Here is a 14702-nt window from a genome sequence, read left to right on the forward strand (position 1 = left end):
CAGCATCTACTCAAGTGTTTAAGCATCTGCAGATATCCTTTAAATTCAAAATGATTTCCCTGTCAAAACAAGAGTACTATCACTGTATCTGCATCCAGTCTAATCACATCTATTGTCTAGGCAGCATGGTCATGGCTGCAAATAATTAAGCATCATTATGTTAATATGAATGGCAAGTAGTGTACTGTATGGCACATCTATGTCACAATGTACTAAGAAGCCACAACCCCTCATTTTGTTTTTCAGATCTTTGTCCATCACTGAAAACTAATTTTCCAATCTCCATGAGAACAGAAGGTGCCCATCAGTTATAGATATCAATTAGCAAGTTAATGGATTGATTTGAGATTTGACAATACAATGAACAGTGAAACATGATCACAAAATCCTTAAGCACTAAAGCATCGTATTTTTACTTGATTTTCTTTTAACTGCATCAGAATAATGTCAAAACATGTTGTAATACTGTAATATATACTGTTGAGGAGATATTGATAGCTAAAATATTGTTGCCATGGCAACGTGTCAAACTTGAATATTTTCTGGTGATTTTGAGGCAGATAACATGCTTACAATTTCTTAAACTCAACACACATATTAGTATTAATGATAGTGGCATGCATCCATTGCTGCGGTGCAAAATGTGCCACCTACTCAACTACACAACTTAATCAGACACAGAACAAAATAAAAACATTTAAAAAAAAATCCAAATAGTTGCATGTTAATAAAACAGAACAAACAATATACAAAAACTATATATAAAAAATGTTGCACATCAAAATGACAGAAATAGCAGTGGTATCACTTCATACTTCATCATTTTATATTAAGCAGCCTTGTCTACCACAAAGTTTGGTTTCAGGTATTATGATAGCACTTTTTCAGTTGATATGGTCACTTTGTAAATAATCACAACTAGTGGTACTCCTGGCAGGAGTCAAACACACAATGAAGCACAAGGACTGAATCAAGAATTTGCTTCTTTGTACTAATTAAAATCAGCAGACTTGTTCAAACTCAACAATTCTGACTAGAAATTACCAACTTTATATAATGGTTAATGTTAAAAGGTTTTAAATGTAATGTATTAATTTATTCAATCTAAAATGTAACAATGCAATAAATATGCACATTTTTATATCCCAAGCATAACATCTTTAAGATAAATATATGTTCTCTTTTTTTGAAGTACTATTCAGGGATAAGGTCAACAACAATCACAGTGTAAGAAAAAGTCACAAGTGAAGAGAAGTCTAAAGGGTTCGTTCAAAGTTTTTCAGATTAAGGACATTGCAAGGTTTTTGGTGATTTGGTATCGTATCAATTAGGTAAAATGATAGAAAAATAATAAAAAATTATTTCTGATGAAATGTGACCAAAGCAAAAGATGAAATATTGGAGAACTCTGGTAAAGTAAAGCACTGATCTTTACATAATATGCCTAAAACTGTAGGGTGGGATGCTGAATAAACATGGTTAGGAGAAGAATGACTAACAATTTTTATATTAATATGGCCTGACAGAAAGAGAAAATTGATTTAATCAGGATTATAATGTTAAGACAAAAAATGTTGACACATGAAACATTAATAAAGTTATGAAAAATTAACAAAAGGCAGTGAAGAGGATTAAATCATTCCAGACTGAGAAGCTCCACATCGAAGATGAGGGTGGCATTTGGGGGAATAATCCCAGGATGGCCTTTATTACCGTAGGCATAATCAGGTGAACATGTCAGCTTTGCACGTTGGCCCACACTCATCTAAAGTCACACAAACATAAATTATGTGAATGTTTTTTTTTTTTTTATTGAAATATCAGTCCTAGGCTGTCTGGATTTGGTACTGCTTCATTAAGACACCATTTAACCTTAATTTAACTCAAAAAGTGTTACACATGATATTCTGAGTGGACAAAACACCATCACATACCTGTGCAATACCTTCCTCCCAGCCACGGATTACTTCCTGTTTACCAATCTTGAACTTAAATGGCTTCTCACGGTCACGGGAAGAGTCGAACTTCCGTCCATCTGTCAGAGAGCCTCAAGATTTAAGAAGGAAAGGGACGAGGCCAGAAAAACAGGAAATGAGGTTAGAGCATCAGATAAACAGGCCACTTTATTATTGTTCTGTTCTATCAGGGAGGTTTTGTGTCTCTCTAACCCATGTTTAATAGCAGTAAATGATCAGGATATGAGACCGACCTCTTTCAAGAACATGGCAAATGTAGAGTAATGTACACATAAAGACAAGTCAAGGAGAAAAGAGTCACTGATCCACTCGTTAACACAAAGCAAGCATCAGTTAAATTTATTCAGTACATTTATACTCTAATTCTCTTTAACAACAATGGCTCTTTCTGACCTGTTTCTATGACTCCATGTGAATATAAATCAAGTTCAAAGGCAGAATATCTAGAAAATCTCCCACTCTTCTTCCCATGTAATAAAGAAATAATGAAACGGAAGTCCTGAAGCACAAGGTGGAAATTAGTTTGGAGTGCTTTGCCTTCCTCTCTGCTCGATACTTTTTCATTCTTTTGTTATAATTTGTCTCTTCCTTATTTTAAGTTTATTTGCTTTAGTAAACTGACAAATTAGAAATAATTAAGAAATTGTTAAAAAAAAGTTAACAATTTTAAGAGATGTGGAAGGGGAGAGAGTGCATCAAATATAATAAAGAATTTAAAAACAAACAAAAAAAGATTCAGAAAATGCAACAGTTTTTTTTTTTTCAAAAAGACAGAAATGTGGGCTCTTTTGGCACAATGTTGAATATTATATCAATGCTGCATAAAGTAGGCTACAAGCAGTGTATGCAATACTGCAGGCAGTTTGTCAACATTAATTCAACTGTGTGATAAACTTTCCAAAATTCGATTAAGTTAATGATCAAATGGGTTCTTGGTTAGTTTGAACGATTAAAAGGCAATCACATCATCCCAGGGGGGTCGACTCACTCCAGACAGTGATAATCCGTCTATCAGACACTGCCAGCCTCGCTGTCCAACACAGACTGAATCACACGAGCGTCTATTAAATCTGTTCAATCTCAGCTGTCAGGTCTGTGGACAAATGCCCGTGCGTGTAAACAATACACAACTAATAATACATAATAGCCTTGTCTTCCTTTGTATATTTTACTGTATCTTTACAGCACTGCCACTCTTCAGATACGAGCAATTTTAACACTCAACGTCGGATTGACCTGTCGGATTGCACGTCTGTTTGGAAAGATGCATTTGACCTTTTTCTCTAAATTAAGTCAGTTATTATAAATTCCCCATGTACAAAAATCCACATACGGCCACAAAAACACAACATAAGTACACCACCAAAAGAAAATCTGAAATTCAACTCACCAACGTAATGCACCACACATGTCTGTCCTTTTTTGGGGAAAGTCCTCCCTGTAAAAGCAGCGCGAGGAGGAGAAACGGGAGCAGGAGACAATAATATAATGCTGTTAAATGCACGCAGACTTACAAATAAAACTCTACTTTACGTAATAGAAGCTGCATTAGGGGTGATTTTACCATCTCCGGGGGTTGTGGTCTCGAGCTCTACTCCCATGTCTCTGAAGAGCCCTCGTGCACACTGTCTCGCTCACAGCTGTTTGTAGCCAGAGATGAGCGATGCTGTCGGGTCACGTGACCACAGCGGGAAAACTGGGAGAGGGTCCAATAGCAGAGCACTAAGAGGCAATTTGTTTTTTTACACGGAACTTTATTTAGATCCTTAAGTTCCAGCGGTGGAATCGCGGCTTATTTTAATATAAATCCATCTGATGACACATGTGACCCGTTCGATTTGTTATGCACAAGTGAAAGAAAAATACAATTGGCCTATCATTTTAAAAAGCAAATAACAACGTTTTTAAATAGCCTACTAAGTAAAAACAAAAACAAGGATGAATCTCGCAGTCTCCTGTTCATTGTGAACTTCCTGTTACATAACATTATCTCAACACTCATTTCATCTGTAGTGTTGTGGGTGACTGGATGTGACGGAGGGGGTGAAGGAAAGGCAGGAAATAGATGCGAGTTAACAGTTTTAATGAAGTGAGATGAACAATATGACACAAAGGAACAATGAGGCTGAGAAGACGATACTCCGTGGTGGTGGTGAGGCGGTGAGGAATCCGGATGATGGCGGAGAGAAGGTGAGTAGTCCGGATGATGACGGTGAGTAGGCAGCAGGAGAGGATGGCACAGGAGCTGCGTGCGAGGAATAGAGCCGAAGGTAAGTGTCCGTGGCTGAGTGGATGTGCGGAGAGGGGATGAGGTTCTGGGGAAAAACACAGACATCCAACGCAGACAACACTAAAGCCAACAAACAGGGTAACCGACATTAAACAACGATCTCACAAACACAAGACGTGAGACAAGCCAATATATAGTGGATAAGTAATGAGTGAAAGCATGTTGCTGATGACAATTAACGGAGACGTCCAATCTGTGTGTTTCGCGTCTACACTGATTAGTTATCAGTGTAGACGCGAAACACACAGATTTCACCACAAAGTGCAAACACCCCGAGATCACGGTTTACCAACCGTGACACTGGAGTAGCACATATATCCACAAGCCCCTTCCGTGAACTAGAGACCTACGTGGGATTTTTTCAGTCCCACACCCGCAGAAATATATGTTATCTGGTCCCATTCCGACCCGCAACCTTCATGTTTTGTCCCACTACCTCCTGCAAAAGTCCCATAAAAGTAGCATAGATTTTTTTTCAGTGCATCCATGAAATATACATGAAATAGTAAGTTCTGTAACATCCCAGCATAAACGCCCCTGATAAACCATTTGTTATTTAGGCATCAACATCATCAGGGGGCGATTCCAGATAGCAGGTAATGTATGTAATAACCCAACACGTTTTTAATCGGACTATTGACCAGAAGGGGGCGCCGTGCGCAAAAGAAGACTATGGGAGGCCGTTTGAGGCGAAACCCATTGAAAACTTGTGATACACACTGAAACACTTGTGCGTACAAGTGAATCACTTGCGATACACACTGAAACACTTGCGATACACACTAAATCACTGGCGATACACACTGAAACACTTGCGATACACACTGAAACACTTGCAATACACACTGAAACACTTGTGTACAAGTGAATCACTTACGCATACATGTGAAACACTATTTATCTTTGCAAATATATGAAAGACATGCGGTTACTTAGAAACTCTTTGCATATACCCTGTAATTGCCCACGTACTGTTGTGCCTGCACAAAGACTGCACTTTCAAACATTCTCACATGTGAGAGAGCATAAACATTTTCAGTGTGTCCGGAAGTCATTTCATTGCAACAGGAAGTTATAGCTCAAATATTCTCCACATATATGGCTCCTTCCAAACTTGTTTAAAAAGTGAGGTATTTGTTGTTATTCTTTACACTAGGCTTTTTCGTATGTGATCACTTGTGTGTTATTGCCAAATCTGATTTTTTTTTTATTTTTTTTTTACATTTTCTTTCCCGTGTCCTTCAGTTCATTTAGTCAGAATATATGAGGATAATATTTGAGCTATAACTTCCGGTTAATGGGTGAAATTGTATTTATGTAAAAAAAATATATATTTTTTTATTTTATATTATTATTATTTTTCTCACGTTTTGAAAGGGTAAACTCTTGTTCACACTCCAATACAGTAGGTGGCGATAATGCACCTAACTTTGGTGCTACCCGCCATAAAACCGAAGAAGAAGAAGAAGTATAACTTCCGGTTGCAATGAAACGACTTCCGGACACACTGAAAATGTTAATGCTCTCTCACACACGAGAGTGTTTCAAAGTTTTTATATATTTGCACAGATATATAGTGTTTCACTTATACGTACAAGTGTTTCAGTGTGTATCGCAAGTGTTTCAGTGTGTATCGCAAGTGTTTCAGTGTGTATTGCAAGTGTTTCAGTGTGTATTGCAAGTGTTTCAGTGTGTATCGCAAGTGTTTCAGTGTGTATCGCAAGTGTTTCAGTGTGTATCGCAAGTGTTTCAGTGTGTATCGCAAGTGTTTCAGTGTGTATCGCAAGTGTTTCAGTGTGTATCACAAGTTTTCGATGGGTTTCACCTCAAACGGCCTCCCATAGAAGACCATGCACATATTTGGACGTTGCTGTTTATTAATACACTTTTACATTATTATCGTCATTACCATTGTGGAATAAAAGTTCTGTTACAAACAAACTCTCCCAGCTTGCACTTGTTTTAAAATTGCTTCTAGTTTCTGAAACTATGGCTCCTTTTCTCTAAACTTTACACACAAAACATGCACTCAAAATGCAAAACATTACACATCACTTTCAAAAGCAAACACTTCTGTCAAAACAAATATAACTTTTATATAAAAAGAATAATAATAATAATTTTTGCATTGTAACTGAACGCACAAAAATAAAATGATATAAATGCATAACTACACATGGATATGACAAATGTAAAACACTACTATCTTGTATCTTTTGATTGTTCATTGTGCAGTGGAGTGCACAGGAGTTTGTCTGAGCACTCACATGCACATGTATGTACAAAAATACACTGTATATACAGTGTGGATGCACAATTGATGAGCCTTACTGTTCTTGAACTGAACTGAATCATCGCTGACTTGAGTTGTTTAATGATACTTTACAGCAGAATTTGTTACTGCATTTAAAGCTTTATAAAAATAAAGATGTATGCATATTTGTACATTTACAAAGTACTGTAAGAGAAATGCAAGTGTGAAAAATGTATTTGTTGCTAAAAACATTGCGTTTTAATTTCTAAGTGATCAAATTAGGTATTATTTAGGGCTGTCAAATCGATTAATTGCAATTAATTGCTTCTAAAATAAAAGTTTGTGTTTACACAATGTATTTGTGTACCGTATATATGTATATATAAATACACGCACATACATGCATATTTTTACGAAATATTTACATGTATATTCATGTTTAGATATGATTTGTATTATATATAAATATATATTACATACCATATATATCTTACACACTCATATATTATGTGTTCACAAACTTTTATTTTGGATGTGATTAATCACGATTAATCGGTTTAACAGCCCTAGTAGATTTACATTATGTGTATCATGTATTAATGTTTTCACACATTGCCATAGGGTGTAAGTAATCAATAATTAAGTGTGGCATTTAAATAGCAGTTTTTTGTTAATTAAACACAAGGACAGATAATGAGCTTGCAGTTCTGCAGACTTGGTCTGAACGAATGAATATATGAATGAATGCTTTCACTGTATGTGCCTCAAATAGCCTAAAACTTTTTAGCAATAAAAAAAACTGTAATATGCAGAGACACTTATCAGTAAACCATTTGCTGGTTTATTCACTGGTTGATATAAACACTTTTCACACTGCAACACTGGCTTAATATGGTTTTGAGGCAGGAGTATCTGTTCGTCTGTATATGGTGTGGAAATTGCACACTGCACCCTCAAGTGCACTAATGTTTCTCAATTCTAGTCCTAAGGGGCCCTTAGCACTGCACGCTCTGAGTGTCTCTTTTATTCATCTACTGTAATTCAGCTCATTAGTAAAGATCTCCCTGACCTGATATAAGTGTTTATGATTACTGAGTCTCCTAAATGGGGTTGAGGTCCCCTGAAGCAGGATTAAAAAATATTCACAATGCACAATGAAAGAGCCTTTACACTGAGCTGAAAACAAAGTATGTTCATGATCAACAGTTCAGCAGTGAAACAAAAGTAGTGAAAGCCACAGATTACTTTAAAGGCTCAGCTCTTCTTCTCCTTTCAAGCCGGTCTCTGTCCTGTGTACATAAAGGTAACACACAATGATGGCACAGTTATTACAGCTGTTGTAACCTCTCAAGCACCTTATGCAAAACTAAAATACAGTGTGACATCACTGAACATATTTTGCTTTAATTTCCGCTGAAGTAAACAAATCTTTGTTTTCAGCGTAAAAGAAGTTGCTTCTGTGTCAAAGGAAGTTGTGGTGAGTGACAAGAAAAAAAAAAAACAGCATGCTCTTTTTGATGTGAGCATTGCTTCTGTCCTATTTTCTTTTTTAAATTTTGTAGAAAGCATTAATGTCACATGACTGAACTGAATAAACATCTTCAGGTTGATCACGACCTTCAATCAAAAGAAAACAGACAGAAACACATACCCTGCTTTTCTTAATGCATCCTGGATTTTCCTCCGTCGCTCTTCATTGATGGGATAGAAGTAAAAAATCACCAAACCGATGAGCAGCAGGCAGATTGGCACCGGAGCGAAGAGCACCTGCAGCGAGTATATGACCTCTGGATTGTGTTTACAAGCACCAGGCTTGTATCCTGCAAAGCTGAAGAGATAGGGAAGGAGAACATCACATGAAGCTTTCACATGAATGAATCACAGAAGCTGTAGGTTTATGGGGGCTCAAAAAAAAGATGTGGTGCGTAGATGAACCCACATCCCTTCCACTGCCATTTATTCTCACTCAGTGCTGAATTGTTTTGGATTCAACACCTGTATTACCAACTATAAAAAATCTGACTGGAGAAAGCTCTTACTGTAGAACCAAAGTAGAGACTCCAACAGACATGCCTCCTCCAAATTTGTTGAAGAAAACGTAGCAGGAGTAGAACAATGGTTCTAGATCCTGGCATGATGGGTTCTTGACTTTGAAGTCGTCCACTACATCTGGCAACATTGACCTAAAATAAATAAATAACCTGGTTATACAGTATGACGTTTCATATACATATTCAAATATATATAACTCACTGACAACTTTATTAGGCACACCTGTTCAACTGCTTATTAAAGCATATATCTAATGCATATATAACTCAATGCATATAGGTATGTAGATATTGTCAATATGATCTGCTGAAGTTCAAACTAAACTTCATGGCATCAGAAACTCAAATAACCACTTGTTACAACCAAGGTATGTAGAAGAACATTTCTGATACGCACAACACATCAAACCTTTAAACAGTGACAGGCCACTCATGTCAGCTAAGAACAGGAAACTGAGGCTACGACTTGCACAGGCTCACCAAAATTGGACAATAGAAAATTGGAAAAGGGTTGCCTGGACTGATAAGTTTCAGTTTCTGTTGCAATCTAATTTCAGTATGATGTAATTTTGAATCAACACAACATTATAATGATGAACATATCATACAACTAATTCCCAGCTGACTACCATCTGGGTTAGGATAACTGTTCAATAATGCAAAAGAAAAACACTGGTTGGAATACGTATTGGTGGAACGAGAGGTCTAACCATAAAAGAGAGATTACATGAGAGTTAAATTACCAAGGGAGCAGATAGAGGGCTGCCAGACTTGTGCCAGATAACATGGACATAATAATGAAGATGGGTAAATTATTTTTCACTAGGGATATCACAATTAGAGCTGGGATATATACCTGCAGAGAAGAGGAGAAAGGGTGAAAATGGGAAACTATTCCAGTTTTAAAACATAGAAACAAATAGCATGCTGATATATGCTGTGTATAATGTACTTGTTATAGCATTCCTATTTCCTTTCTGTGCAGCCATGAATAATCTCATTAGAAATATAGAGTGGTACTCACTGATAGGCCGATGAATATGGTGGTCTTCTTGCCTTTTTTGACCAGTAGTGTCTGCCACATTGGGATGGATATTGTAGCTGATGTCTGCACAAGAAAAGATTACAGGTCTGAAACTAACAATATAATTAAATTAAAAGTATAAACATTTTCTGTAATCTGTAACATAAATGTGAGATCATTAAAAAAAAAGTTGTGATTTTATATAATTATATAACTGAATTAATATAATAAAATAACAAAATTACAAAAAAAAAAAAATTATTATTTAATATATTGAAGAAACCTGGCTACATAAGTTTACACCTATGAAAGTTATTTTTACGGATCAGATCAGGGAGAAATAGCTTCTTGTAGTATCCCTCACCAGTAATATAAGAACAAGATGCTGGAAATATGCTCCCATATTCGCTGCATGAGTACAGAAGAGGGCGAAATTCCCCTGAGCCATCTGAAACAAATATTCTTATCATTATGCAACTGTCATACTTTATAAAAATACATATTTTTTAATTCTTTAATTTAAATCCACTCAGTGACTAATATCAAAAATCATGCAGACCATCTTTCAAGGCAATATTAAAATGCTATTGTGGTATTTTTATGTTTAACAACCATAAAAATACATTCATAATTTGAACAGAAAAATGTCTTACCTGGAAGGCAAGTGAAGCAAATAGGAAGCCAAATACAAGCCACACATATGGAGTGTGTCTCACCACCATCTTCATTCCAGTTAGATAGGGGACATTTATGCTGTCCAGTTTACTTAGAGGGGCTAAAATGAGAAGTAGACATATAAAAATCATTATAATAGTCTTGAATCACTGCATTAAGTAAACTGGCCAAATACACTGCATGGCCAAAAACATAGTAGCACACTCTAATATTTTGTTGGACTGCATTTAGCTTTGACTACGGTGTGCATTCGTCCTGTCATTGTTTTTACAACCTTGAAATGAACCATGAAAAGCCATGAAAAGATTTTTTCTATCAGGATTTGCATTCATTTTTGGCAGAGACCTTGTATTGACAGTGGGAGCACTCCCACTATCTGACCCATGAGATATGTCTTCTGACATGATTTTTTTTAAAGAAATTAAATAATTATTGCCAAACATATAACACCTAAGAAACATGTTAATCACTGCAATAACGATGCAATCATAAACTCTTAAATATTTGCTTATTAAAAGCAAGTGGTTTTTTTTTGGCCAGGCAGTGTATTTATGTATGTGTTTCAAACTTACTGAAAGAACATGTGGTACACAAGACAACAGATGTTAGCATTTTAACTCATGTTAACTCATTTGGACCTACCCAAATGCTCCTTCACTCCAAGAAAAAGCACGAGGCAGCAAAGGAAGTACAGCATTCCTAATACTAATGCTCCAGTCAAATAGGCTCTTCTCTGTAGAAATTAAAAGACAAATCAGCTAAAACTTTGCAACATCAGTACTAAACAAATTCCACTATATGCAGTAATAGGATGTTCTCTATGCCTCACTATATTTTGTAGACTGTCAGATATGTCATCCAGTGAGTCTGTGTGGTTCCCAGAAGCCCCTTCCGTGCCATTCTGTAAACTGCAGACTTTTGTCCTCCTGGCATGGTGCACCCCAACTATCTGACCCTGAATGGCAGCTCCTGCCAGGGTAGCAAACACTTCCATGCCCATTCCTGTATCGTGAGAGAGAACTAAGTTCTTGACACTTCTCTTTTATACAGAAAACAGATCTCAGCTAAGGTTATGCCCCATATATCCCAGTTCTCTCTCTGGCTATCTCTGGCTTAGAAAAAAAATGTTGGAGAAAGCATGTTTCTTCGCTGAGGAAGTGGATCATCATGCATAACAGGACCTATTGTTCTCTCTGTTTGTAAAACGTCCAAATTCCCAAGCTTTTAAACATTTTTCAAACCAATCAAACAAGATTTTGTCTAACCAACATTCAAATTTTTCTTCTTTTTTTTTTTTGCTTTGCTTTTCTTTATTGTTTTATTTTTTGCATTTTTGAATGTCTTTGAATTTCAGTTCATTAAAGTTATATTTTGGGCCTTTTTTGGATAGGACAGTATACAGATCAGACTGGAAAGCATGGGGCAGAGAGAGGGTAACAGGATCAGCAAAATACCTTGGGCCCAATCAAACTCAGGTAACCAGAGGCAAAGCTGCTGTGTATGTTGGAGCTCTGTCCATGAGGCTACTGGCTCCAACCAGTTTTTTGGTTCATTGTTATTCTACTTCCTTAAATTTAAATTCAAATATCAATTCAAAGTTTTTCACCATTTACATTTGGGTGTGGCCCATAATAAGAAATTGGCCTTTATCTTGTGATTATATTGTCAGAAAACTTTGTTCACAAGGACATGAATTTCTGATACTATGAGGGACTAACAGTAATTTCTAAATTATCAGCCATTTATATGAATGGAAAAGATAGATGAAGGGTGCAATACTGGTGTTTACACGAAGGTAATATAAATCCTTTTAATCGCAATCCTAAATCAGTGTGAACGGCTGGGAAGTTTTCCTGATTTCTTTTCAGCTGTCCATTTTGGAACTGACATGTATTTTTGAAAGCTGCTCATCAAACTAAAACTTCCAATATCAGTGGAGATTCAATACTGTTGACTTTGCAATAAAAACATAAAAACTAGAACATAAGATACTTGGCAATTCTTTCACCTAATCATCTATTGACACTTGCGGCTATATTTTCTTACTGTAACCAGTGGCTGAATCACGATCCTTCTGATTCCCCCCCAGAAACATGTTTAGGGAAGAATATGGCACATGGTAGCACTGAATGAGACAGAGACAGGCAAAATGGCTTTAGAGTCAGTTATGAATCATATAACACGTTATAAACAAACAGCTGTCTGAAAATTACAGTGGTGAGGACAATATTTAATTATGCAGTACAGTATGATATCACCATGAGGTTGACATCATAGTGACACTGTATATTTGTTTACAGTGTATGCTGAATTTGCATTCTAATGTATTATTAAATATTCTAATAAAAAAAATCCCCCTATGCAGGAAATGTCATAAACAGCCAAACATCTTTTATTCTAAATCTTTAAAACAACAGTTAACTGTGGGAAGATAGTGGTAATAGTGGGCTTACACTCATGAAGGTGTCAAACAGACAGCACCATGTGAAGTACCAGCCGAAACGGAAGGCAGGGGACATGGTGTCCTGTGGGGTATACCAGAGCATAACGTATGATAGGACCCCAAGTGGCATTGTGAACACAATCCTACGTAAAGAGTGAAGTTGAGCACAGAGTAGTTTTTAAAAGAATCCATTTGAGTACCATATGCTATAGTTTATATGATCACAACTGGAAATATGAACATAAGCAGCTTCTGGTCAAACTGTGAAATATCTAAAAGAGAGTTGAGGAAGTGCTTTACACAGCCAGTCTGACATTAACCAGTACACTCACCAAGGAATAAGTTTGCCAATTCTGGTCCGGCCACTCTTGCTCACAGCATATCCAATCAGAGGATCCGAAATGGCATCCCAAGCTCGACCAAGGAAGAGAATGATGGATGCAGAAAAAGCTCCCATCTATAACAAACATATTGATAGAAGAAAATTACGGGTTTCTCTTAAAATTCCTCCTAAAATTTCTAAAACTCACTGTGCCCTATACATTTTGTAGCATGAAAATGCAGTTACATGTCAAATAATGTCCCACCAAGCTGTTAAAATACAAAATGTATTAACTTTCACAGGACCTTTCACATGTTCCTTTCACTTCCTGCGCTAACAGTTTAGCTAAATACTGTTGAATGTGGCATGCAAACATGACATGCAAATTCAGGAAGAGATACGCATGCGAGTTATGAAGGTCATGCATTTTATTAATGCTCAGTTGTTTTTAGAACCACAGATCAGCTAGTAATTGTGTTTCACAAACTGATAGAAACAGCCCTCAAAACAGCACACAAGGAAAGTGAATAGACAGGATTTGATGCTACAACCTTACATTTACCAGCCCATATCTTTAACCACTAGAGCTACACCACTCTCAAAAGGACATTAGAAATCAACAGACAATAGAAATACATTATCAATGTAAGCAAATAAGACAAGGAGAAGAACATCAGAATATTATAAAAATGTTTTTTTTTGTCTAATCGGTCATATTAACTATATCACAATTCTGCTTATATTCTGATGGAAAGTGAAGCTCCGTTAAGTTGATTGTACAGCAGATTGCATTATATAAAGTTCAAACGTTTACACAGTTAAAAAGCCAGTAAAATATAATGTAAGTCATATGTGCATCTGACTGCTAATAACACTGTAATTTCCATTGTGTAGGGTGATTTCCTGTTAACTATCAAAATTAATGGGTGTGGTAGAGTTTAAAACCAAATGTTTTTCCCTAATATATACTTTCTTCAGAACTTATGGGCAATGCTTATAACGCAGCCTCTTTGCCCATACAGATTTAACATATGTTATGCATAAGATATATATTTAAACCGATACCATTAGTAAAAGAAACTGAATTTGTACAGAGGACATCCATTATGTTAGAGGTTGTGATCTATATGGTCACCAATGACAGCTTTTAAAGACCGCAGCTTCTATCCTTACATACTTACCTTCACAACATCCAGTAAAAAGATCTGCATGAAAAAGCCCTTGGCGGTTGCAGTCATTTGATAAGGCATTCCTCCAACTGCATAGCACAGTTTTCTGGATAAAGGGATGCCGGGAGTTTTCTGCATCAGATCAACGCGTAAGCATCAGTTATTCAGCATGAATTATGCTATATTTCAACGTTAACACGAGACAGACAAACAAAAAATAAATAAATAAATAAATAAATAATAATAAAAACATTAGTTTATTCTCAAATGCTAACTGTTTAAAATGAGCAACATCTATAAGTTCCCTCGATGCTGTAATTTACAAGCTCGGTACCCACTTTACAAGCATCATTAAAACCTCCGGTTAACAAATAATTATTTATAAAGTCTCATACCGGTTGATTGTCGTCATTTTCCGTGGCACAGATATTTTCGTCTGTTTGCTCGTCCAATACATTGACACTATTGTTGGCCATCGTTCAGTTATCTTTATCTAAG

General features: G+C 36.3%; 2 protein-coding genes and 1 long non-coding RNA gene across 5 annotated transcripts; all 3 read right to left on the minus strand.

Annotated features, from left to right (window-relative positions):
• Positions 1–409: 409 nt before the first annotated feature.
• On the minus strand, positions 410–1207 carry LOC132129374 (uncharacterized). The gene is made up of 2 exons (XR_009428498.1): positions 967–1207; positions 410–918 (listed from the first exon to the last, which is right to left on the minus strand). It is a non-coding gene; the product is annotated as an uncharacterized LOC132129374 (long non-coding RNA).
• Positions 1208–1214: 7 nt separating this feature from the next.
• Positions 1215–3696, minus strand: LOC132129372 (peptidyl-prolyl cis-trans isomerase FKBP1A-like). 2 transcript variants are annotated; one of them, XM_059540946.1, is made up of 4 exons: positions 3541–3696; positions 3367–3414; positions 1935–2035; positions 1215–1765 (listed from the first exon to the last, which is right to left on the minus strand). In XM_059540946.1, the coding sequence occupies exons 1-4, from the start codon at positions 3575–3577 to the stop codon at positions 1637–1639; spliced, it is 315 nt and encodes a 104-aa protein (XP_059396929.1). In that variant the 5' UTR covers positions 3578–3696; the 3' UTR covers positions 1215–1636. The 2 variants fall into 2 exon arrangements, with proteins under 2 accessions (XP_059396929.1, XP_059396928.1); XM_059540945.1 differs by having other exon boundaries at positions 1935–2047; positions 3541–3692.
• Positions 3697–6906: 3210 nt separating this feature from the next.
• Positions 6907–14702, minus strand: LOC132129458 (sodium-dependent lysophosphatidylcholine symporter 1-like). Of its 2 annotated transcripts, XM_059541075.1 has the most exons (14): positions 14600–14702; positions 14217–14336; positions 13046–13170; positions 12724–12856; positions 12317–12395; positions 11100–11272; positions 10913–11003; positions 10249–10370; positions 9960–10043; positions 9596–9679; positions 9315–9427; positions 8560–8703; positions 8172–8348; positions 6907–7809 (listed from the first exon to the last, which is right to left on the minus strand). In XM_059541075.1, exons 1-14 carry the CDS (start codon positions 14678–14680, stop codon positions 7767–7769), a joined length of 1569 nt encoding a protein of 522 aa, XP_059397058.1. In that variant the 5' UTR covers positions 14681–14702; the 3' UTR covers positions 6907–7766. The 2 variants fall into 2 exon arrangements, with proteins under 2 accessions (XP_059397058.1, XP_059397059.1); XM_059541076.1 differs by lacking the exon at positions 6907–7809 and having other exon boundaries at positions 8181–8348; positions 8568–8703.

This window comes from Carassius carassius, chromosome 46 (assembly GCF_963082965.1).
Source record: "Carassius carassius chromosome 46, fCarCar2.1, whole genome shotgun sequence".
Taxonomy (NCBI): domain Eukaryota; kingdom Metazoa; phylum Chordata; class Actinopteri; order Cypriniformes; family Cyprinidae; genus Carassius; species Carassius carassius.